Here is a 26,433-nt window from a genome sequence, read left to right as displayed (position 1 = left end):
GACAAGAATTCTATTCCCCAACTGCTGCAGAGGATCATTTAAGAAGCCAAATGAGAAAACACTATTCAGAATGACAAGCTCAGAGAGTAATTACACAAACACTGAAAACTAGTACTGAACTTTATTTTAAAAAGTCAAATTGATATCAGGGTAAAGAAATTACAACAATAACCAAAATTAAATCTAGAATCTGGCACAGTGTTACAGAAGATGTCAGAGAGCGATTACAGTTTACACCACCAGCACCTTTTCAGTAGACTGGTAGCTAGAACTTCATATAGTGTGGACAAGAGATTTCTAGCCCGGCCATTCAATTTAAAATCTGATTATCTGGACATGTCACACTGACTAAATAAAAATACAAAAAGGAGTTAAATAGTGAGCATTTATGTATCAACCACTGGCAAATAAGAGTCCAACTGCAGTAAAAGAACGCTATGAATCATGCCAGCGGAATGAAGTCAATTTTAAAGGGAACATTCTTTCATAAAACACAGATGCATACCAACAGAAGGGGCTGGGTGAGTTAAGGGGGGCGGTTTTAAAATGTGGCAACATGTCTTTCCCTTCAATTGAGGAATTATTAAGTGTGTCAAGGGAAAATCTATTCATGATTCTTACTATCCAGAAGTGTAAACTTTATAAGTTAAAAAAAATGAACATGATGTAAAAGCCCTTAAATTACATCTAGACATTATGGTTGTTGAGGAGGTAGAATAGAAAAAAAGACGTTATTACGTTATTCTAAAAAAGAAAACGAGCCTTGGATTTGGCTTGAGGTCTTTTAGTCAGCCTCTTCCTCCTCAGACTCAGATTCTGAAAAAACAAATAAGATTCAAGTCAACTGCATGCACAGACAAGTGTGCTATGGTGAATACAGACAAAACTACATGCTCAGTCACATCAGACAATGGGACTATCGCCTATTTTGAAGGCGAGGTGGTTATTGTACCTACTATAGTTGAACTGATTTTCAGTCGCTCTGGATAGGCGTCTGCTAAATTACTCAACTCTAATGTAAAACGTAAGCCACTCATACCTTCCTCCGCGTTCTTGAGCCACTCCACAAACTTTTTCATCTGTTCCAGGAAAACACTTCTTCCTTTGGCAACGTGGGCCTCGGTGTACCACTTCAGAATGGCCTCCTCACTCAAAACATCCGCTGGGAAAAATAAATCAACATGATCATTACAAACCAGCAGTCATCCCAGGATAAAGATGCCATTATGGCCACTTGACAAAGACAATTATGCCCAACTAAAAAGTGCTGATGTGAATCTGCTAGGCAACCTTGCTTCAAAACACTAACGCAAAAATTTGCTTTGATTGGTCGAAATGTTAGAAGTTGTATTTTCCCATAGACACCCTGTGTTTTATTCAAATCAACTATATGCACCGAGCATGTCTTATACCATAAGCACACGGTCTAATGAAATAATTAAGTCCGACTGCTGATTGTGCTGGGCCGGGCTCAGACTTGCTGCGCAGTGTAAAAAATAAAAGGACAGCGAGGGACTGTGGCTAGCATCCGTTGGTTCGCTCTCCTCCCTGCTGCAGTGACCACCACAGAACATCAACAATGTTTATCGCACTGTCCGTGTTGCTGAAGCTTCAACATAATTACAGCCATCTGACATATGATCGGTTAACAAAATCCCCCATTTGTTTAGGAAAAAACATTCCCTATTCCCTCAACCCTTGCTCTCTTTAAGTGACAAGTATGCGTCACACGTACGTGACCAATAGGGCCTGAAGTATAGCATATCAAAAAATCACAACAAATTAGTCATGAACTCAGAAGACAGTAACAAGTGACATCAAAATGGATGCTGAGGAAATGACAAACTAGAAACAGGGGAATGTTTACAGGTTGCTCAGGAGGTAAAGGTGAAGTCAGACGTGGAATAAATTTGCCTAGTTGTGGAAAATAGTGGAGATCAAGAAAAAGTATGTAAGAAGCAAGCAATGCGTGCATATTATGAGTGCCAAACAGGTATGGTTAGATTACAATATAACTCTGACCGCCTGGAACAATGTAAACACTAAATAAATAAGCGTACCAGAGAGTTGGTTGTAACATTGTTTGTAAAGCCTTCATTACAGTAAAGATTAAAAACAGTTGCATGCATTCGTGAACGCAATTGCCGAAATGGAATGGTTTATTTATTGTGTACGCTAATTATTCAAGGGTGGCTTTATTTTATTTTAAAACTAAAATGCTTGATTGCATTTCAAAGCATGAATGACTCGTTTGCTTTGTGATGACAAACGAATGACTGATAGAGTAGTCTATAGAAAGTATTGAAATATAGGCCTAAGTAAGATAGAGTATTAAGACTAAACAGGATGCACTCTAAGGCCTAAATCTCCATGGTGGTTATACAAGCTGCTATACTAAGTCTACTAAATGATAATAATCATCATAATGCGATCAAGAAAAAGGAGGGTTGTTAAAAATAATTTGACAATTTGGAACAGCGTAAATACTAAATAAATTGTAAGTAATATCAGGAAGGTGGTTCTAACACACACAAAAGGATAAAGCCTTCATAACAACAAAGCGAAGATGATAAAACAGCCGAATTTGTGAAATTGTTTATCCGACATGTGGTTGCGTGAGGCTTGGTGCTCACATAATCTGTAGGCTATTAAACAAACACTCAAACAGTCAACAGAAGCAGGATCTGTCTTATTTCTGTAGATATATACACACACACTACATTACCAAAAGTATGTGGACACCTGCTCTCTGAACATCTCATTACAAAATTATGGGCAGTAATATGGAGCTGGTCACCCCTCTGCTGCTGTAAAACTCTTCTGGGAAGGCTTTCCACTAGATATTGCTGCAGGGACTTGCTTACATTTAGCCACAAGAGCATTACGGAGGTCTGGCTCACAGTTGGTCTAGGCCTGGCTCGCAGTTGGTGTCCAAATCATCCCAAAGGTGTTTGATGGAGTTGAGGTCAGGGCTCTGAGCAGGCCAGTCATGCTCTTCTACACCGATCTCAACAAACTTTCTGTATGGACCACGCATTGTGCACAGGGGCATTGTCATGCTGAAAGAAGAAGTGCCTTCCCCAAACTGTTGCCACAAAGTTGGAAGCACAGAAATCTCTAATGTCCTTCTATGCTGTAGCGTAGGCCGAACCATGAAAAACAGCCCCAGACCATTATTCCTCCTCTACCAAACATTACAGTGGGCACTATGTATTCAGGCAGGTAGTGTTCTACTCGCATCCACCAAACCCAGATTCGTCCGTCGGACTGCCAACTGGTGACGTGTGATTCATCACTACAGATAATGCGTTTCCACTGCTCCAGAGTACAATGGCGGCGAGCTTCACCCCTACAGCCGATGCTCCAGCCGATGCTTCCAGAGGCAGTTTGGAACTCGGTAGTGGGTATTGCAACCGAGGACAGACAATTGTTTATGCATTACACGCTTCAGTGGTCACGTTCCGTGAGCTTGTGTGGCCTACCACTTTGCGACAGCCGTTGTTGCTCCTAGACGTTTCCACTTCACAATAACAGCACTTACAGTTGACGGGCAGCTCTAGCAGGGCAGAAATTTGACTAAATAATGTTGGAAAGGTGGCATCCTATGACGGTGCAACGTTGAAAGTCACTGAGCTCTTCAGTAAGGCCATCCTACTGCCAATATTTGTCTATGGCGATTGCATGACTGTGTTCAAGTCTATACACCTCTCAGCAACGAGAGTGGCTGAAATAGCTGAATCCACTAATTTGAAGGGGTGTCCAAATGCTTCTGTATATGTAGTTTACATGGATGTTATAAAGCCAGGCACATTTAACAGTTAGGTCTATAATCTATAGCCGAGTTCAGTTGGTGTTTCCTCTCTCCTCACTTTCCTTAGGCAATTAAGGCAAGGGCTATTTTATTGTCTCCTAACTCCGCTGCTGACTCTGCCACATTGTCCTCAACACCAATATGCTTCTTAACTTTGCTATTATACACATAGCAACATGGTCTAGAAAAACTCGCCAATTCAACAGTGCACTTATGTTTCAGAACCGCAGACAGCGACTGCTATTAAACGCGGGAGGAAGAGCATTTGTTATAAGATAATATGAATTGTATTAGTGTTGCACCATTGCCCTTAACCATATACAATTTAAGTAGCACATGTCTTAGAGTGATGGACTGAGCCATCCCCACGGCCTCAATGGATCAGTCCACTCAAACAGGCGCAAATCAAACAGATGTCTTATACACCATGAAACATGATTTTTTTTGCTACTGATTGACTTAACAATTATCGGTCAACCAACTGCCTATCAACTAAACAATCGACTTAAATGGGGTCAGCCCTGGTGCATATAATGTCCCATCTCTCATATTTGGAAGAATATAAAATCATTCTAAAACAGACCACTGACCCTCGAACATTTTCAGGTGGGCTCAGGTTGGCTGAACAAAGCGGAACAGAAAGTGAAGAAAATAGAGCAGTATTCCCACCTCTTTGGCCATTGATTCTGCTCCACTTGGCAAAGCGGAATAGGAACGCCCATTTTTCATGGTAGTCAACGCAGATCTCGCTTTGATTAGCACAGCGGGAAGGTTTTGGCGGCTACGGTCAATGCGAGGTCAGAAGATGGAATCAAAGCTCACTGGATAGAAAGCTCCAAGGTCCCTCCCTCAGACATTTCCATCCAATGAGCTTTGAGAGGAATTGGGAAAACAAGGACGGTGGACGCAGACAACACTGTTCTCCTTCCCTTTGTAAGTAAGCAAAGCCTTGTCTGAGCCAGAACAACCCATAGGTGCAGGAGCCTATGTCCGGTTTCTGTAGTGTAAGGCAGCTTGATACACAAGTACACTCCCTGGACAGGAACCTAGTCTGTCGCAGGGCCTTACACCCAATCCATCTCCTTAACACTGAGTGCCAAGCATCACCTTACCTTTGTAGAGCAGGACCACAATCTTCTGGAAGGAGTTCATGAAATGGATGTTGTCATAGCAGTACTCCTGCATCTTCACCAGCAGCAGGATCTCAGAGGCTCCCTGGGATGTGAACGCTTTCAGCAGTGGGCTGTATTGCTGTGGAAAAACAGGGATGTTTCCATGAGTCACAAAAAACAAACCACAAAATGACCCTCGTTTCAGTCACATTTTGGAGCACCATGTGCCTATGCTGTCTGATTCCATGGCTGATTGTGAGAATCTTGCAGAGAAGGTGAACTCAAGTTTCTCTCCACACAACTTATATTGGGTAAGATGGGGAAGTGATGGCTCTGAAATCAGTGCAAGCCAATCAGCCAAGTGGCTCACCTTCAAGTGTTTGATGGCTTGTTCTGTAACCAGCTCCTCTTTCTTGTTCCACTCCACATAGCTCATAACGCTGGTCCACACGATGCCGATCATGGTCTGCTCTGAGATGTTGTTCTTCTTCATCTCCTCCCTGGCTGAGACAATGATCTGGAGGGAAAGGAGGGTATGAAAGTAAGTTCGTAAGTAAGAAGTGATTCTGGTTATTGGGCATTTCATGTCCATCCCATGCTAACAAAATGAGGATTCATAATCGAGAACTATCCTTCAACACAGAGGCTGCGATCTGATTCTCTACTCCACGTGTGCACAAATTCACTTCCCATGCTAAAACCAATCCAATGAGTCTAAATCAATTAGGGACAATGAGAACAAGTGCACCCTTAAAAGGGTTAAGGGTAGGGAATGGAACCCAACCAGAGGAGTGCTTCTCCAGCAATCTGCATACAGCCAGGCTTTGGACTCACGTCTTTGAAAGCATCCCCGCGCTCCATCTGTTCCTGGAGCTCCTTCTGAAGCTCCTTACGGGACCCGATGGCCTGCTGGTTCCTGGCAAAGTCTGACAGCTCCTTGAGTCCAGCATCTGTGAAGTACTTAGAGAAGTGCTCACAGCTCCGCTTGTTGGCAGGAAACAGCTCCTGCAAGACACAAGGTGAAGAAACAGGCTTAACGACACAGAATTAAGTAGAATGCATGCAACTATATTGCATCTTTATGCTTAAGCCCTGTCCAACTAAGAAGGCTTCTCCTTGGCTCTCTCAATTCACCTTTCCTAAGTTCCTTGCATCTACTTACCGCCTCATTATGAAAACCCCTAGGAAAGAGGGGAGGTCAGAGGGTAGGGACCATCGACCAACTCCGATATAATTGAGAAGGTGAGGAGATAGGATTGCGAGGATGCGAGGAATCAAGGAAAGACAGAACCTTTGTATTCCGAGAACTCCCTTTTCTTAAACTTCCCTTCTACCCAATGACTGTTTTACACTGAGCCAAGGAAAGCTAGCATGGTTTCGGATTGGACATCACCCACATGATTGGTGGTCTCACTCACCAGAAGCCTGTTATCCATGCCGACCTTCCGGAGACTTCCGGCCACAGAGTTGATGTCCTTCTCATGGATCCAGGATTTGAAAAGTTTCACAGCAAAGGCTGCAGAGACACCTGTGTAACAAATAAAGACAGGGGAAACCATTTATTTTAAGCCTACCAGGTGAAAAGCCAGATTCCACAAGACACGATTCCAAAGGTTTTACAAGTCTGCCCAGTAAAAACAGAAATTTAGCAATTTCACACACACGGATTGTTGTATGAGACAAAACCATAATTACGCCCTACGTAAATTCACATCTTACAGTGAATGTTTGCAACTTTCATTTAACTTAAGTCCCTACAAGTACCTGGACATGAGCTTGTAAGTATATAGTCTGGTTTCTCCAGACACAGATTATGCCTAGTCCTAGATTTAAAATAATACTCAATGGAAAATCTCTATTGAAAGTGATTTTTAGTCCAGGACTAGGCTTAATCTTTGTCCAGGAAACCTGCCCTATTGAGCTGGCACTGCTGCACACCTTCTTTGACGAGGTTCTCGTTGTAGAGGCTATTGAGGATAGAGGCTGAGATGTTGCCGTTGGCTAGCAGGATGCCAGTCAACATGGCCAGCTTGTTGCGCTCAGACTCAGTGAACCCCTTTAGGAACAGCAGCAACTGCACAGGAGATAAGAGGGAAATGCAAATTCTGAAACTTAGAATACAATAGAATGCTAACACAAGGATGGAATGGAATACAATAGAATGCTGGTATAACACTATGGAACATAAGGCCTAAAGTTGAGAGAATTGCATATTCTAGAACAAAATGTCTAATGCCAGGCTCAATAATGTAATCCTTCCCGACGGCTATCAAGTCTGTATCCCAAATGGCACCCTATTCCCTTTATAGTGCACTATTTTTGACCAAAGCCTTATGGGCGTCATTTGGGAAGCAGCAATGAGTTGAATAACTCTATGGTGACAACAGAAAGATCCAACAGATAAAAAAGCATGCGTCATATTGAACAATGTTGCACAACAAGACAACATATTTACCTTCTTGATCTCCTCTTCGAACCCTTTCTCCAGGTACTTGTAGCGCCTGATAAGCTTGTTGAAAACCTAAGTAACGACGGGGAAAACAGAGTCAGGGCCTGTTTCCAAAAGCATCTTATGGCGAAGTTAATTTTTGGAACCTTCGTAGGAGGTTTTCCCGAGTGGCGCAGCAGTCTAAGGCACTGCATCTCAGTGCTTGAGGCGTCACTACAGATACCCTGGTTCAATTACAGGCTGTATCACAACCGGAAGTCATTGGGAGTCCCATAGAGCTCCACACAATTGGCCCAGCGTTGGCCGGGTTTGGCCGGTGTAGGCCGCCATTGTAAATGAGAATTTGTTCTTAACTGACTTGCCTAGTTACATTTAAAAAAATGTCTTATTTAAACTGAGCTGTTTCCCAAAACCATTGTCACACTTAACTACACCACCCGTAGAACAGCTGTGTTACGTTAGATGTTTTTAGCCCTCCCGCGTCACTTTACACATGGTTTATCCGTCTGTGACCACTGATAACTTCACAACGAAGTTGACTACAAATACAAAGTTGCCAATATCTTTGAAATTGTTACAAACAAGCGAAGGATAAAAAGATGCTTCAAATGAAAACCGAGATGACTGCATTAAAAGATAAATAGCCCACCTACAGCATAGGCCTATATACTGTATTTCAATGATATTGAAAACAATAATCCTGTTAATTAAATGTAGTTTTATTTTGCTATTTGGCTACCGTCTCATTTTCACCTCAATATATTTCATGTTTAGCCTACCATGTGTGCAATGATGAGCAAAATCTTTATTTAGTGCATTATTATAGGGTAAGCACTAGGATAAGCCGCCTCAATATTTGCAGCCATAGGTGATAATCTCTCTTTAGGACCTGATCCAGCGTTAGCCTTGTGGAATAATTACAATGTTGAGGTACGATTTGAATGGAGAAAGCTGAACCGAGAGCAGCACTACCTTTCGATCCTATCAGTATCGACACATGCCTCAACAACGCACTACGCAAAAAGTTCTCTCAGAGTTGTGTTTTGGGAAACAAATGTTACATCTTCAGAAGTTGTAGGAAAGATGCATCGTTAAAACACTTGTAAGCCAAAGTTACATTGCTATCGGGAGACCTGTCCCAGATCTCTAAATAACAGACCAATGTTAATCCAAAAACTGAAATCACTTGTATCATAATCAACCTTTTCCTTCAGTAGAAAAGGGGTTTGAACCACAGCTACTATTGTGGTAAAAAAAAAAAAAAAACAGAAAGCATCATCATATTCAGCTCTATTGCTAAACCAATAAACTCCATTTGCACAAGTGTACCTGAGCATAAGCTTGCATGGTCTCCAGGTCTTCTTGGGCTGTAAAGAGACAGAACTCTGTACGGGTCAAGTCATCTGATAAGGTACCCCCTGGGGCTGAAAAAGAAGAAAACAAAAGTGAAGGTTAGGGACCACTTGAAATTAACACAATTGTTACCCTGAGGAAAGTGCTTTTTCAATTTCAGTCAGGGTGAGGGTTATTTATTTATATAAAAACACACACACCTTTTTAGTCCAGGGGAGGGTAATTTGTAATCGATTAAATGTCAGTATTGGTCAGCATTTGGGAATACTGGTATTGAATTTGACACGTGTAACTTTGGTGTACAGCGCTGTTCTCGCTCATTCTCCTCGCTGAGCCCAGCTGGGTGAGCATTTCGGTTTTACCTTTCCATTGGCTGTTCGATCAGTCTCTCTGTGCTTGGCATATCTAGAACGCGGGTGTGTAGAGTATCTGGTAAATAGCGCATGTAATGCGCAACAAGAACAGTGGTAGAAATGCTGCAACCAAAACGGGGAACTCGGAAATCTCCGACTAATGACTTCAGTGTGTTCAAGAAAAACGAGCTCCGACTAGGAAAATCTTTAGGGCTCCCGTGGTGCAGCGGTCTAAGGCACTGCATTTCAGTGCAAGAGGTCTCACCACAGACACCCTGGTTTGATTCCAGGCTGTATCACAACCAGCTGTGATTGGGAGTCCTATAAGGCTGCGCACAATTGGCCCAGTGTCGTCCAGGTTTGGCCGGTGTAGTCTATCATTGTAAAATCATTTGTTCTTAACTTCTTGAGAATACAGGGGGTGCTGTTTTCGCATTAGCATAATGTCCTCTACAGATTAAACTGCCTCTTATTCAATTATTGCTCTTACTATATGCATATAATTAATACCATTGGATAGAAAACAATCTATAGTTTCTAAAACCGTTTCAATTTTGTCTCTGAGTGAAACAGAAGTCATTTGACAGCACTTTCCCTGACCAAGAAGAAGAATGCAAGATGTGTATGCTCGCTTCAACGCTCTGCCTATATATGGTCACGCCACCTATGACCCGAAACACACTTCATTCGTCTTCCTCTGGGTGTCAAGAGGACGTCAGAGGAGACATTTTTTGTTTATCTTGTACTGACGTGAAATAAGACCTATTTCTTTGGCGTGACCGACAACTTCCGGTTCTCTGAATCGCGCGATTTGTAGGTGCGATTGTCTTCTGTTTTGCTGTTGTTACGGATGAAAACTATCTCCGTCTCGAAGTTTGTTTGATACATGTGACCATATCATCTTAATGTATGTTTTTTCAATATAGTTTAATCAGATTATTTGAATTTTTTCGGGAGTTTTGCCGTGTTCCGTTCTGTGACTTTTTTTTACTTTGGACAGTCGACCAGTACATATGCTAAATGAAGAGGGAAAGTTGCCATTATGAATGGATTGAACGACTCATCAGGACTAAGGACACCTTGATCAACATTCTGATGAAAGATCAGCAATAGTAAGACCCAATTTACGATGTTATTTCATATATCTGTCGTGCATGTGAACTGGTCGGGGGCGCCCAGCTGGTTCTGGCTGGCGTGGCTATGCTAATTTAGCGCTACATTTTGTTTTCGCTATAAAACATTTAATAAATCAGAAATATTGTTTGGATTCACCAGATGTTGGGCTTTCAATATCTGTACGCTGTGTATTTTTTCTGAAATGTTTTAAGACAAGTAATTAGTTATATGACGTTGGTCTCTGTAATTGTTCAGGCTGCGTCGGCACTATTTCAGATTGCAGCTGCAATGAAGAACTGTGATTTATACCTGAAAAATGCAAAAAAAAAAAAAAAAAAAAACTATGCTATACCATAAATATGTTATCAGACTGTCATCTTATGAAGTTGTTTCTTGGTTAGTGGCTATATATATTTTTATTTAGTCGAATTAGTGATAGCTACTGAAGCAGGAAAAAACTGTTGGAGTAAAAAAATTGTGTCTTTTGCTAACGTGTTTAGCTAATAGATTTACATATTGTGTCTTCCCTGTACAACATTATAAAAATCTGAAATGGTGGCTTTATTCACAGGATCTGTATCTTTCATTAGGTGTCTTGGACTTGTGATTTAATGATATTCAGATGCTACTATTTAATTGTGATGCTATGCTAGCGATGCTAATCAGTGTGGGGGGGGGGGGGGGGGTGCTCCCGAATCCGGGGTAGGTGCTCGGTAGAGGTTAACTGACTTGCCAAGTTAAATAAAGGCTACATCTTTTTGAACAGTTTATAAACTCGGAATTCAAAACCGGAAACTAAAGTCAGGCCTCTTTTCTAGAGCTCTGACTTTCTGGCCTGAAGATTGCTGACGTTGTGATTTGAAGTTGTTTTCTAAACATTTACTAAAAAAAATAAAAAAAAAATGAAATAAAAGGACAATAACGAGGCTAAATACAGGGAGTACCAGTACCGAGTCAATGTGCAGGGTTACAGGTTGGTTGAGGTAATTTGTACATGTACATGTAGGTAGGGGTAAAGCGACTATGCATAGATAATAAACAGTTAGTAGCAGCATAAAAACATGGGGGGTGGGGTCAATGTAAATAGTCCGGGTGGCCATTTGATTAACTGTTCAGCAGTCTTACGCCTTGGGGGGTTAGAAGCTGTTAAGGAGCCTTTTGGACCTAGACTTGGCGTTCCGGTACCGCTTGCCATGCGGTAGCAGAGCACAGCCTATGACTTTGGTGACTTGAGTAAAAAAAAAAAAATTGGGCCCTCCTCTGACACCGCCTAGTATATAGGGTCTGGATGGCAGGAAGCTTTGACCCAGTGATGTACTGTGATAATCGAGCAGTTGCCATACCAGGCGGAAATGCAACCGGTCAGGATGCTCTCGATGGTGCAGCTGTTTAACTGAGGATCTGGGGACCCATGCCAAATCTTTTCAGTCTCCTGAGGGGGAAAAGGCGTTGTTGTGCCCTCTTCACGATTCTTGGTGTGTTTGGACCATGATAGTTTGTTGGTGATGTGGACACAAAGGAACTTGAAACTCTCGACCCGCTCCACTACAGCCCCGTTGATGTGAATGGGGGAGTGGTCGACCCTCCTTTTCCTGTAGTCTACGATCATCTCCTTTGTCTTGCTCACGTTGAGGTAGAGGTTGTTGTCCTAGCACCACAGCTGGTGAGCAAAATCTAAGTCTAGATTTTGCTCGCCTGAAGTAGAGTATATTGTGATAAATTGCAGGCCACACTACCTGCCTAGAGTTTTCAGCTATACTTTTCGTGGCTGTTTATTTACCACCTCAGACAGATGCGGGCACTAAGACCGCACTCAAGTCAGCTGTATAAGGAAATAAGCAAACCGCTCACCTAGAGACGGCGCTCCTAGTGGCCGGAGACTTTAATGCAGGGAAACTTAAAGCAGTTCTACCAAATTCCCATCAACATGTTAAATGTGCAACCAGAGGGAAAAAAATTCTAGATCACGTGTACTCCACACACAAAGATGAGTACAAAGCTCTCCATTTGGTAAATCTGACCACAATTCTATCCTCCTGATTCCGGCTTACAAGCAAAAATTAAAGCAGGAAGCACCAGTGACTGTCAATAAAAAAGTGATCAGATGAAGCAGATGCTAAACTACAGGACTGTTTTGCTATCACAGACTGGAACATGTTCCGGGATGCTTCCAATGGCATTGAGGAGTACACCACATCAGTCACTGGCTTTATCAATTAGTACATCGAGGATGTTGTCCCCACAGTGACTGTACGTACATACCCCAACCAGAAGCCATGGATTACAGGCAACATTTGCACTGAGCTAGAGGGTAGAGCTGCCGCTTTCAAGGTGCGGGACTCTAATCCGAAAGCTTACAAGAAATCCTGCTATGCCCTGCGGCGAACTATCAAACAGGCAATGCGTCAATACAGGGCTAAGGTTGAATCATACTACACCGGCTCCGACGCCTGTCTTATGTGGCAGGGCTTGCAAACTATTACAGACTACAAAGGGAAGCACAGCCGCGAGCTGCCCGGTGACACAAGCCTATCAGACGAGCTAAATCACTTCTACACTAGCTTCTAGGAAAGCAACACTGAGGCATGCATGAGAACATCAGCTGTTCTGTACGACTGTGTGATCACACTCTCCGTAGCCGACGTGAGTAAGACCTTTAAACAGGTCAACATACACAAGGCTGCAGGCCAGACGGATTACCAGGACGTGTGCTCCGGGCATGTGCTGACCAACTGGCAGGTGTCTTCACTGACATTTTCAACATGTCCCTAATTGAGTCTGAAATACCAACATGTTTCAAGCAGACCACCATAGACCTTGTGCCCAAAAACAAAAAGCCAACCTGCCTAAATGACTACAGACCCGTAGCACTCACGTCCGTAGCCATGAAGTACTTTGAAAGGTTGGTAATGGCTCACATCAACACCATTAGACCTACTCCAATTTGCATACCGCCCAAACAGATCCACAGATGATGCAATCTCTATTGTACTCCACACTGCCCTTTCCCACCTGGACAAAAGGAACACTTACGTGAGAATGCTGTTCATTGACTACAGCTCAGCGGTCAAGCTAAGGTAAGGATCCTGGGACTAAACACCTCCCTCTGCAACTGGATCCTGGACTTCCTGACGGGCCACCCCCAGGTAGTGAGGGAAGGTAGCAATACATCTGCCATGCTGATCCTCAACACTGGAGCTCCCCAGGGGTGCGTGCTCAGTCCCCTCCTGTACTCACTGTTTACCCACTACTGCATGGCCAGGCACGACTCCAACACCATCATTAAGTTTGCAGACGACAACAGTGGTAGGCCTGATCACCGACAATGACGAGACAGCCTATAGGGAGGTCAGAGACCTGGCCAGGTGGTGCCAGAATAACAACCTATCCCTCAACGTAACCAAGACTAAAGAGATGATTGTGGACTACAAGAAAAGGAGGACCGAGCATGCCCCAATTCTCACCGACAGGGGCTGTAGTGGAGCAGGTTGAGAGCTTCAAGTTCCTTGGTGTCCACATCAACAACAAACTAGAATGGTCGCACACCAAGACAGTCGTGAAGAGGGCACGACAAAGCCTATTCCCCCTCAGGAAACTAAAAATATTTGGCATGTGTCCTCAGATCCTTAAAAGGTTCTGCAGCTCCAACATCGAGAGCATCCTGACTGGTTGCATCACTGCCTGGTACGGCAATTGCTCGGCCTCTGACCGCAAGGCACTACAGAAGGTAGTGTGTACAGCCCAGTACATCACTGGGGCTAAGCTGCCTGCCATCCAGGACCTCTATACCAGGCGGTGTCAGAGGAAGGCCCTAAAAATTGTCAAAGACCCCAGCCACAGACTGTTCTCTCTACTACCGCATGTCAAGCAGTACCGGAGCGCCAAGTCTCTGACAAAAAGGCGGCAACAGTTTTTACCCCAAAGCCATAAGATTCCTGAACAGGTAACAAAATGGCTACCCAGGCTATTTGCACTGTGCCCCCCCCCCCCCCCCCCCCCCAACCTCTCTTTTCATGCTGCTGCTACTCTCTGTTTATCATATATGCATAGTCACTTCAACTATACATTCATGTACATACTACCTCAATTGGGCTGACCATCCAGTGCTCCCGCACATTGGCAAACCGGGCTATCTGCATTGTGTCCCACCCACCAAGCCCTCTTATGCTACTGCTACTCTCTGTTCATCATAAATGCATTGTCACTTTAGCCATATCTACATGTACATACTACCTCAATCAGCCTGACTAACCGGTGTCTGTATGTAGTCTCGCTACTTTGACAAATATAATTTTGATTTGACAATGCCTGGTCTCTGAGCTCATTTTTGTCACTGTTCAGGCCTACCACTGTTGTGTCGTCAACAAGCGTGGTGTTGGAGTCGTGGTTGGCCATGCAGTTGTGGGTGAAATGGGAGTACAGGACGGGACTAAGCATGCACCTCTGACGAGCAGCCGTGTTGATAATCAGCATGGCGATGTGTTGTTGCCTACTCTTACCACCTTGGGATAGCCCGTCATTAAGTCCAGGATCCAGTTGCAGAGGGAGGTGTTTTAATCCCAGGGTCCTTCGCTTAGTGATGAGCTTCGTGGGCAATATGGTGTTGAACGCTGAGTTGTAGTCAATGAACAGCATTCTCACATCCTTTTGTCCAGGAGGGAAAGGGCAGTGTGGAGTGGAGCAATCTTTTTAAACTAGGCCTAATAGACATTTTGTGGAGAGTATCATGCCTGCTCTTGCTAATTGCTGAATGTAAAATAGACCTAGGCCAATTTAGCTGTCCGGGAAAGTTGCAAAGAGAGTGGCCAGTGATTATAACATTGTTGCACAGGACAGATCAAATAAAATTGTATTGGTCACATACATGTGTTTAGGAGATGTTATTGTGGTTGTAGCGAAATGCTTGTCTTTCTTATACTCTGGAGACAGTGATGAGCAGCGAAAAAGAGCCCAACGAATTGACATCCATTGAGCAACGAGGCAAGCAATGACATGTAATAGACAAGCAGGGTAAACAGCATTTGTTGTTGAATTTCTACATTTAATTTAAATACAAGTTTCTATTTAAAAAAATGTACGCTGGTATCATTTGCAGTCGTCACTATGACAACGAACATAAGCTGACGCACCGAATGGTCGGTTTCCCCACCATATTAAAAGGCCTACAGCGTGCAGTAGGATGCTTTGATCACTTGATTGACAGGTGAAGCCGACTGTAGAACGATAAATCTTCCTCTAGTTGGATGCTCGCAAACGCTTTATAGTCATGTATAATTTATCGCTATCGTTGTGTGGACGCCCTTAACGCTTAAACTGGTAAATGCCGCCCTTTAGCGGATAACATGCTGTAGTTCTCAACAATTTGATTTGATAGAAATCACAGCCTACTATGGGATTTAAAATTCCCTGCTATTTTGTTTTAATCATCATTTTGGAGGGGGAGGGTTACACGTTTTATTTTTTCACAAACGCTCGGAGAGGGTTAGGTAATATATTTTCTAGGGTTGCACGATATATCGGTGAACATATTGGAAATCGTCTGATATTAGCTAAAAATGACATCGGTATAGGCCCGATGTCTAGTTTAACGCCAATGTTAAAAACCGATGTCAAAGCTACCGTGCATACCTATATAACGCAATATTGTTCACCGACATGACGTAATGACGCCCACAAAGTCTACTGTGTGGATCGAGCAGTCAACAAGCCGAGCAGTCATTTGAAAGAGTAAGAAAATTTCAGCGAGACAACTCAAAGGCGAAATCCATTAAAGCCAAGATAATGGAATTCATTGCCCTTGACAATCAACTGTTCTCTGTCATGTGTGATGTTGGCTTTCGCCGACTGGCCGAGCACCGATACGCACTACCAAGGGCGCTATTTTTCAGATGTGGTCCTACCGGAGTTACACAGTAATAGCGTCACTGCTATTAGCTTGATACTATGAAATGCCGTTTGGGTCTTTGCGTGTCAAAAATGATACAGTAGAACTGTCAAAGCTATACAGAACAAGTCTGCAAACAAGCTAACACCGGCCATGAACAATACCGCATTGGTAATAATGCATAATTTGTTCGACCGCAACTTCTGGGGTAGCTAGCTTTAGCTTGGTACCTAGCTAGCACCAATAGAACCTGCCTGAAAACAATGACCAGTAGAAACTGCAGTCATTTTCACTATTCTAAGAAAAGATTTAGGAATCCATGTGTGTAAGTATTAGCTAGGTAGCCACATGTTTGCCTATTGAAATTGATCTTCGGTTCATGAAAATAAATATCTAGCCAGCTAATTAACCTTGTTGCCCAAAGCTAACGTTATAAGCAGCCAGCTAGCTTCATCTGGCTAGTGAGGCGTGACCAGACCGAGTTCTGTGTTGTGAAGCTAGCCACAATAAGGCTTAGACACAATAGTGGAATTTGCGGGTTGCTATCAACATAAAAGTAAGTCATTGACAGTGATGCAAATGAATACAAATAGTATAATTATGCCATACTTTTATTTGAAAGGCTAACCGCAAAGTACACTATTGTGGCTAATCCTTATTGTGGCTAGCTTCACATAGATGGGTCCGACCACCATTAATCAAATAGCAACTGTCTAATTAGGGATATTTTATTTTAGATGATGACACCTAATTATATAAAGGTTACACACACCACACTAACCAAAATGTTATTTTGTTGGCATTTACGTATGTCCCCATTACCAGTAAAACATAATCAAAACCTATTTCTTTCGCTCTTCGTTTGTTCAGTCGTTTCATTCTCAACCAGGATTTCTATGGAACGCTGTTTGGGTCTTGCATGTCAAAAAAGATGCATGTCAAATAAGCTTGTTGACCAATCAGGACCTGAATATGACTGCACTTCACATAATAATTTAACTTCTTATGGCTGCAAGGGGCAGTATTGAGTAGCCAGTTAAATCGTGCCCATTTCAAACGGCCTCGTACTCAATTCTTGCTCGTACATTATGCATATTATTATTACTATTGGATAGAAAACACCCTCTAGTTTCTAAAACCGTTTGAATTATTTCTCTGAGTGAAACAGAACTCATTCTGCAGCACATTTCCTGACCAGGAAGTGGAATGTCAGAAATCGATGCTCTGTTCAACTTCATGCCTATACATGGGCAATGAACGTAAGAGTCTACGTACACTTCATACACCTTCCCCTGGTTGTCAAGAGGCGGTGAGAGAAGAAATTTCGTGTCTATCTTGGTCTGAGGTGGAATTAAAGCTCTTTGTATGACGTGGCCGTCCATTTCCTGTTTCTGGAGCGCGCGAAAGAGGACATGGATTTGCCTTCTGTTTAGCTGTCGTTATGGACGACTAACATCTCCGGTTTAGATTTTATTTGATACGTGTGACCATATCATCGTAAAGTATGTTCTTTCAATATAGTTTAATCAGATTATGGATTTTTTCCACGGGAGTTTTGCTGTGTTCCGTTCTCTGACTTTGTTGACGTTGGAGAGATCCGTGCCACTTGACAAGTGCCCATGCTAAATCAAGAGGGAAATTTGCCGTTCCAGATCCAAACAACACTGTTCTGGACAAAGGACACCTCGTCCAACATTCTGACGGAAGATCACCAAAAGTAAGAAACATTTTATGATGCTATTTCTAATATCTGTCGTGCATGTGAACTGGTCGTCGGCGCCCAAGTGTTTCTGGCTATTGTGGCTACGCTAATATAACGCTATATTGTATTTTCGCTGTAAAACACTTGATAAATCGGAAATATTGTCTGGAATCACAAGATGCCTGTCTTTCAATTGCTGTACACTATGTATTTTTCAGAAATGTTTTATGATGAGTATTTAGTTATTTGGCGTTGGTGTCTGTAATTTTTCTGTCTGCTTTCGGTGCAATTTCTGACTGTAGCTGCAATGTAAACTATGATTTATACCTGAAATATGCACATTTTTCTAACAAAACATATGCTATACAATAAATATGTTATCAGACTGTCATCTGATGAAGTTGTTTCTTGGTTAGTGGCTATTTATATCTTTATTTGGTCGAATTTGTGATAGCTACTGATGGAGTAAAAAACTGATGGAGTAAGAAAAGTGGTGTCTTTTGCTAACGTGGTTAGCTAATAGATTTACATATTGTGTCTTCCCTGTAAAACATTTTAAAAATCGGACATGTTGGCTTGATTCACAAGATGTGTACCTTTCATATGCTTTGTTGGACTTGTTAATGTGTGAAAGTTAAACATTTAAAAAAAATATCTTTTGAATTTCACGCCCTGCACTTGAGCTGGATGTTGTCATAAGTGTACCGACAGGTTAACGCGTTCATACATTTATTACATAGTTATTACACATTGATTACACTATCGCTTGTATTTCAGATGTCACAACTATTCATCGATACGTATGCTATGATGCTGGTAAAGTTGTCTCGCGCACCTACAGTGCTGGTCATTAAAAAAAAGCTAGCTAGCTCATGGATGCAAACAACGTTCTTCCCCAAAAACATACAGCTAACTATATATAACTAGGCAAGTCAGTTAAGAACAAATTCTTATTTACAATGGCGGCATACCCCAGGCAAAAGCCGGACGACGCTGTGCCAATTGTGCGCCGCCCTATGGGACTCCCAATCACGGCCGGATGTGATACAGCCTGGATTCGAACCAGTAACTGTAGTGACGCCTCTTGCACGGAGATGCAGTGCCTTAGACCGCTGCATCCACATGTGCGTGTATTAACTATCTAACTGAACTAGAATGCATAAAAGGCCGCAAAAATGTTAAATATCAATATCGTTTTTTTGGCAAGGAAAATATCGGAATCGGGCAAAAATGTAATATCGGTGCATCACTAATATTTTCCTCAGGGCGAGGGCCATCCACTTTCATTTCAGAGGTCCGATTATCTCCAGGTATCCCTCAATATAAATAACGTTCACTCCCTTATTATAGACTTTCACACAAACACACATTTTTTCCCATTCTATTCAATTTTCTCTTTACCTAGCATTCCATTTTATTCTTATTTTGCCAGCACCTTACACTAACATTCTCTTCCATTCTATCCTTACCCAGCATTCCGCCAGCCACCAGGATGTCAAAGAGTGTCTCAGCATATCGGCGGTAGTCAAGCTTGGCACCAGAGGCATCAAGAAATTTCGCAACAGCGTCGAGATCACTGCCAGTTTGGTTCAGACCTTGTACAATGGTTTCCTGAAACTGAGTAGGGTCAAACACCTTCTTTTCATCTGTTGAAAGATCGATGCATTCATTAGGGCCACAAATCATAACAGAATTTTGCCAGTCATGATAGTAATACATTCAGGTTACACCCACCTCTCTTCCTAGTTTTAAAACGCTGGCCTGTAAGCGTTGGCTTCTGAATCTTTTGATTACTCATAAAAGACACCCTGAATGAGAATGAGAAGAGGACATTATTATTATAGCTGAAAGATAAGCTAGTTGTCTGTAAATCAACTAACACCACAATATATGTACAAGTAGGATTGACAGGTGTTGGTTTGGGATATAAGTGTAATAATTGACAAGTCAGAACCCCCATGGAAATGTGATCCATAGCACACAATGTTGGCAACTGCTGTTAACCAGTTTAGAGCCATATGGCTCCGCAGTCAACTAACTTTAGCTAGCTAAATTTACATAATCAGCTAGTTAGCTAGCTAACGTTGGCTACATTATGGCTTGTTACAAGTAACTACCTAGCTAGATAGTCAAATAGATATATATATATCATAGGCTGATCATGCCTATTTCAACAACTGTTGAAAAAGTAGCTAACGCGTTACTTAGCTAGCTAGTTATCAAGCGTAAGGCCTGCCGGCTGGCTATGTACCCAGGTCTCGGAAATACAATCCATTTATGGCCAGTTCGCTAGCTAGCAAGTAACTGACAAAGTTAACTGCTAATCGGCCTGAAAAATCAACAAATACAGACCATCTGTAACATATTGTAAGGTTAACTAGTTACCACTACTATAAAGACCTAACGTTACATGCCATGCATGCTTGACAATTAGCTAGTCAGAGAAGCTAACGACGTGGCTAGCCAGAGTAAGCAGGCTAACGTTAGCGAGCATGGCTGCTAACACGTTAGCAAACGTGCGCAGGCGTCTAATAAACCTGATTGATTTAGCTAGGTACTATCTAAAGCATGCCAGTTAATTAACATTACTGTTATAAACTACTTACCGAAATCAAATTTACTCTCAAAAACAGTCGAATAAAAACAACGAACGTTACTGCGACAGAACTGAACTGAATTCTCTGGCTGTGAAGCGGCTGCGCAATCTTCTTCTTCTTTTTTGGAATTTAAGGGCGGTTGGCATCCATTCATTAAAGGTGCATTAACGCCACCTACTGTGCTGGAGTGTGGGCCAGCGACAGGAAGGAACTAAATCCTACTTGACAGCCATTATTATATATATTTTTTAAAATGTAACCTTTATTTAACTAGGCAAGTCAGTTAAGCACAAATTCTTATTTACAATGACGGTCTACCAGGGAACAATGGGTTAACTGCCTCGTTCACGGGTAAAACAACATATTTTTACATTGTCAGCTCAGGGATTCAATCAAGCAACCTTTCGGTTACTGGCTCAACACTCTAACCACTAGGCTACCTGCCTAGTGTCTAGATGTGATACAGCTTTTGTCAAATTGACTTCAAAAGTAGATTTTTTTGTGTGTGCATTTTAGCTAACCCTGACCTTAACCTAATTGTTGAGAATAAGAAGAGGGTGCCGATGGAGAAGGGCAACATCTGAAACCGGCTCTGACACATGTTGTATGTGGCAGGGCTTGCAGACAATAACGGATTGCAAAGGGAAACCCAGCCGTAAGATGCCCAGTGATGAAGAACACCCAAACGAGCTAAATGCCTTTTATGCTCACTTCGAGGAATACAACACTGAAACTTGCATGAAAGCCCCTGTTGTTCCAGATGACTGTGTCTGTGCCAATGTGAGTAAAACTTTTAAACAGGTTATCACTCGCAAGGCCGCTGGGCCAGACCAACACACGTTATCAAAGCATGCGCAGACCAGCTGGCAAGTGTCTTCACAGACATTTTCAATCTCTCCTTGTTCCAGTCTGTAATCCTAACATGTTTAAAACTGACCACCATTGTCCCTGTTCCTAAGAAATCCAAGGTAACCTGGCTAAATTACTATCACCCTATAGCACTCACATCTTTAATTATGAAGTGATTTGAAAGGCTGGTCATGCTACACATCAACACCATCATCCCAGACACCCTTGGCCCACTCCAATTCGCATACCACCCCAACAGATCCACAGATTACATAATCTCAGTTGCACTTCACACTGCCCTCTCCCACCTGGACAAGAGGGGAAATAACTATGTGTGAATGCTGTTCATAGACTACGGCTCAGCATTCAACACCATAGTCCCCTCCAAGCTCATCATCAAGCTAGGGACCCTGGGTCTGAACACCTCCCTCTGTAACTGGATCCTGGACTTCATGACGGTACGGAACCAGGTGTTGAGAGTAAGCAACAACACCTTCGCCATGCTGACCCTCGACACGTAGGACCCCTCAAGGGTGTGTGCTTAGTCCCCTCCTGTACTCCCTGTTCACTCCAACACCAACAGCCTACAGGGAGGCCAAAGAGTTGACAGTGTGGTGCTATGACAACAACCTCTCCCTCAACATCAGTAAGACCAAGGAGCTGATCATGGACTACCGGAGAAAGAGGGGAGAGCACGCCCCCATCCACATAGACAGGGCTGTAGTGGAGTGGGTCGAGAGCTTCAAGTTACCTGGTGTTCACATCATGAAGGACTTAACATGGTCCACACACACCCGCCGCTTCCCCCTCAGGAGGCTGAAAAAATTTGTCATGGGTCCTCGGATCCTCAAAAAGTTATACAGCTGCACCATTGAGAGCATCTTGACTGGATGCACCAATGCTTGGAATGGCAAATGCACCACCCTCGATTGCAAAGCAAAGCACTGCCAGCCCAGTTTCTCTTAAAAAAAAATAAAAAAAATTGGAAACTATCTATTGATTTTCTACTCAAATCCTGTATCCTCCTTTCTCTCATACAGCTTCTCCATCTCTCACTCTCCCTCTCATATTGCCCACACTGTACCAACACATGTCCAACTGTTTCAATTTCCTGTTAGTAATCACATCTTCCTGATGGATGCCTTCCTATTAGATGTAATGACTTGTTCAGCTGGCTGTGTCCTACCCTACTAAGCCTAGTGAAGATGGCCTCTTCTTTTCGGTCTCATCCTACAATTGTACCCTCCCCTTCTCTGTATTTGGAAGAGATGCCTTCCCTTATTGTCTCTATTCCACTGCCCCTGCCATTCTGCACCACCAATGTTCATATCAGGCCTTTTGCCTCTGCCTTGCTCATTAAAACTTCAATGTTCACCTCCCCACCGCTAACAGCCTATTTAGCCAGTACATCAGCTTCTTTATTTCCCTCCAACCCCATATGGGCTGGGACCCAAGTAAATCTCTGTATGTCCATCTGTCTCACCCGGCCATGGGTTTGTAGTACCTCATACAGCAGGTCTTGTCTGCTACGTGAGCTAAAAGACTGCAGACTCATCAATAGCGCACATGAGTCAGAGCCAGTAGTGGTGCGTGGGTAAAATCACTGGGTAGCCAGAAAAAAAAGCCATATTACAACCTGTGTTGGTTGCTCTATAACCTGTTAGTTCATATGCCTTGCGACCATGATATATAGGCCTAAAGGGCTGAGACAATAACAAGACACAGTGTCAGAATAAATTAAACCACATCTTCGTTTCATCACAAAACCTGAGAGCAACCTCTGTTCAGAGAAGTCCACAAAGCATATTGCATGTAACTAACAGTTACATGACCTACTGCAAGGTCAAGCAAGTTAATGTTTTCAGACATTTCAGACACATACTGAATAACTATTGATTTAGAACCACGGAGAGTTACCGCAAGTCACAAAGAAAACAGGAGCTATCTCCACTATTCCAGCACTATTTCAACTTCAACATCATAAAATCACCTACGCTTATTCTAATACAGTGACAACTAAAAGATACCAAAAACAATTTAGTCCAATCAACATAAGCTAAATATGATGTCAGTCCATGGTTCTGATTTCTGTGTGTGTGTGCGCATTTGTGCAAGTAGAAAAAACATGTTAAGTCACCCTACTTGTAGAGAAATGCCAATGCCATCCTCCAGTCTTTCATGTTGACGAAACGGTCTATCACACTCTCATACAGTACACGCTTGTATTTGTTTGTTATCCTAGGCTACTTGGCTAAAATGCTTGCTTGCTAGCTTAACTTCCTTTCATGGGCAACGTTAGCTAGTTAACATTAGCCTTCTACATCTAGCTACATTTTGAACTTCCATCCTCTCAGGCCAATGTATGAATTGATGGCTGGATCAGAATCGCCGTTATAATCATTGGCCAGTATGGAGAATTAAGTAAAATCCCAAGTCCAAATCCCAATCTCCACCCATGGCTAATTTACGAAAGGGACATTTTAGCTAGCTAGCCACTGGAGGACAACAACACAATGAGATGCAACAATTCAAGTTGTTTCTGTCAATGACATATGCTCTCAATGCGATAGGAATGACACCAAATCCAAACGGGCTTCGCTTGACACTTTTTTTTTGGTGCACCAGGACCATTCACAGTTGAGCTCACTCAGTTTGGCTATTATTTTATACTTTTTTATCAAGGGAGGCCAAATGTTCGCTGGCTTCCCTTGCATTCGATGCAACGTGAGACAATAATGTCATACTCTTTTGGACCAGACAGCATCAGATAGATGGCCTACACATACAGGGACAAGGGGCCACTGTTTCGCTCACTAGGATGCTTTCTCCGGTGAGATACATTCAGCCTCTTGTGAATTGAAGGAAAATTATGAAACAGACGAAAGATACATTATTTTATGTTTTTTTCTTTTTTGGGGGGAGAAGCCTGGCTTACCTTGGCATCCATGAATACACGCCACTGGTCAGACCAAATAACTACTCTGTCTGGTTTGACTTCCTCCACCAACTTCAAGGCCAACAGTACAGCCATCAGCTCTGTCATGCCAGGTTGTCTATAATACATTTCCTGACTGCAACCCCACATTCCTGCACTACAAATGCTGACCCAGTAGGACATTTCTAAGGTGCAGTATTTTGAACCATCTGCATCAGTATCCAGACGTCTATTAAAAGGTCCAGTGCAGTCAAAACATTTAATTTCCTGTGTTTCATATATATTTCCACACTACGAGGTTGCCAATAACAGCTAGTTTTCAGGTTACACATCCCTCCCATTAGGCTTTTCAAATGAGGCCCTTCTCTCATTCCACTCCCAAACAGTCCCAGCTAAATTCTTGCTCGAGAAATTGCATTTAGCTAAGAAGCTATTTTAGTTTCTTTTTGACCATTTTAATTGAAAACATTCACAGTAAGGCACTTAATTGTTACCTAGAAATTATTTGATTTTGAGACAAAAACAGCTGCATTGGACCTTTAAACAAATCAGCAAGGCGCTACTGCGTACAGTCCAGTACATCACCGAGGCCGAACTCCCAGATGCACTTCAAAGAAATTACTCCACTCATGCCTCATCATGCAAATTACATTTACAGGGGTGGAATCCCAAAATAAATGTGCAAAGTGATCAAAACAAAATTAGTTAGGACCTCTATACCAGGCGGTGTCAGCCACCCAAGTCATAGACTGTTCTCTCTGCCACCGCATGGCAAGTGGTACCGGAGCGCCAAGTCTGGGACCAAAAGGCACCTGAACAGCTTCTACCCCAAAGCCATAAGACTGCTGAACAGTTAATCAAATGGCTACCCGGACAATTTACATTTATCCCCTTTATTATTTACAGTTTGGCCCTGACTCCCTTGCACTGCTTAGACTCTACCCAAACACTCACACATACTACACTGACACTCCAACACACACACAATGCTACTACTCTGTTTATTATACTGCATATCCTGATGGTCTAGTCACTTTTACCCCTACCCACATGTACATACTGCATTACCTCAATTACCTCAACTACCTCGTACGCCTGCACATTGACTCGGTACTGGTACTCCTTGTATATAGTCTTACTGTTTTTATTGTGTTACTATTTCCTTTTTTATTCAGCAAATATTTGCCTTACTTTTTTAACTCTGCATTGTTGGGAATGGGCTCGGAAGTAAGCATTTCACTGTGACCAATAACATTTTATTTGAATCAAACCCGTCCCTATCTTTGAGTAGTCTCTCCAACACTTCTACTACTAGAGGCAGGAGTAGCTATGTTGTGTTTACAACAATAGCTACACTGGGGCTTACCTCCCTTCCATACAGTCCCAACTCCCTCAACTGGGTATACCCAACCACCCAAAGCTCATGTTCCATCCTTGCTTATGTTCCCAACATGCTTGTAGCAACCCTTTTGCAGGATGAAACACCCCATGTCCAAGTAGGTTGCTATGGTTGATATGATGTGGATCCCTTTCACACTTCACCGGGAGGGAACAGGGTTGGAGAAAAACATGAATTAATACCATAAAATTGTCTAATGTTGAAATATTACAGAGCAAAGGATAAAATAATCCCAATTAAAATAATTTTATATCCAGTAAGTTCAGCTAAATCTTACACATGGTAGCCTCTTTCTCCCCATTTCGGACAGTTTCCATGCTCCACTAGAATCTGTCGTGTGCAGAGATTCTGCAAAGTCAAGAGTAGAGATCCTATTAAATAGTTCTAATTCCTAATTCTTTGGCACTAATAAGTTCAATGTATTGATATGTCTCGGGCTCTGCTCCTGGCAGGCATGTACCTTGCTCCTAATTCTATGGCACTTGTACACGCCCCACTCATGGATTTTGCTTACAGGGGAGCAAGTGCACAATTATTGGGAGAATCTCAATTGGTTTTGCTCGATGCTCCTCAGTCCTGTCCTGCTTTTGAAAAAGGTCAAAGGTAATTGAGAAGCAGAGGTGAGGAAACGTGGAGACAAATGCACTTCAATGAAATTACACCACTCGTGCCTCATCAGGCAAATCACATTTACAGGGGTGGAATCCCAAAATAAATGTGCAAAGTAATCAAACCAAAATTAGCTAGTTGTGCAAGACATTTTATAGATAAACGGATAAGTAACGTATAGTTTTTAAATGTGTGCATGCTTTTCTCCTTAGAGAAAACAACAGCTGATTCAAAGGGAACTGAATTAAATCACAAATTGAGCTC

The 26,433-nt window shown here is 42.5% G+C and overlaps 1 protein-coding gene across 1 annotated transcript; it reads right to left on the bottom strand.

The window, feature by feature from the left end:
- Positions 1–106: 106 nt before the first annotated feature.
- LOC129821084 (eIF5-mimic protein 2-A-like) lies at positions 107–20,502 on the bottom strand. Its single transcript, XM_055878358.1, has 12 exons — positions 20,387–20,502; positions 19,515–19,588; positions 19,250–19,426; positions 8,702–8,796; positions 7,379–7,444; positions 6,862–6,997; positions 6,342–6,451; positions 5,758–5,928; positions 5,294–5,440; positions 4,924–5,062; positions 1,040–1,162; positions 107–816 (listed from the first exon to the last, which is right to left on the bottom strand). Exons 2-12 carry the CDS (start codon positions 19,576–19,578, stop codon positions 785–787), a joined length of 1,260 nt encoding a protein of 419 aa, XP_055734333.1. The 5' UTR covers positions 19,579–19,588; positions 20,387–20,502; the 3' UTR covers positions 107–784.
- Positions 20,503–26,433: the final 5,931 nt, after the last annotated feature.

The sequence above is a fragment of the Salvelinus fontinalis genome, chromosome 23 (assembly GCF_029448725.1).
Source record: "Salvelinus fontinalis isolate EN_2023a chromosome 23, ASM2944872v1, whole genome shotgun sequence".
Classification (NCBI taxonomy): Eukaryota; Metazoa; Chordata; class Actinopteri; order Salmoniformes; family Salmonidae; genus Salvelinus; species Salvelinus fontinalis.
Note: the sequence above shows the minus strand (reverse complement) of the source record. Positions and strands in the feature narration are given on the sequence as shown.

What these genes read in the sequence shown, in the direction of transcription:
- LOC129821084 (XM_055878358.1), bottom strand. Translation starts at nt 19,578, where the DNA reads ATGAGTAATCAAAAGATTCAGAAGCCAACGCTTACAGGCCAGCGTTTT. An exon ending in CCATGCAAGCTTATGCTCAG is followed by an intron (nt 7,445 to 8,701) that starts GTACACTTGTGC and finishes GTCGTTACTTAG; the next exon opens with GTTTTCAACAAGCTTATCAG. An exon ending in GCGGGGATGCTTTCAAAGAC is followed by an intron (nt 5,441 to 5,757) that starts GTGAGTCCAAAG and finishes CTTTCCCTCCAG; the next exon opens with ATCATTGTCTCAGCCAGGGA.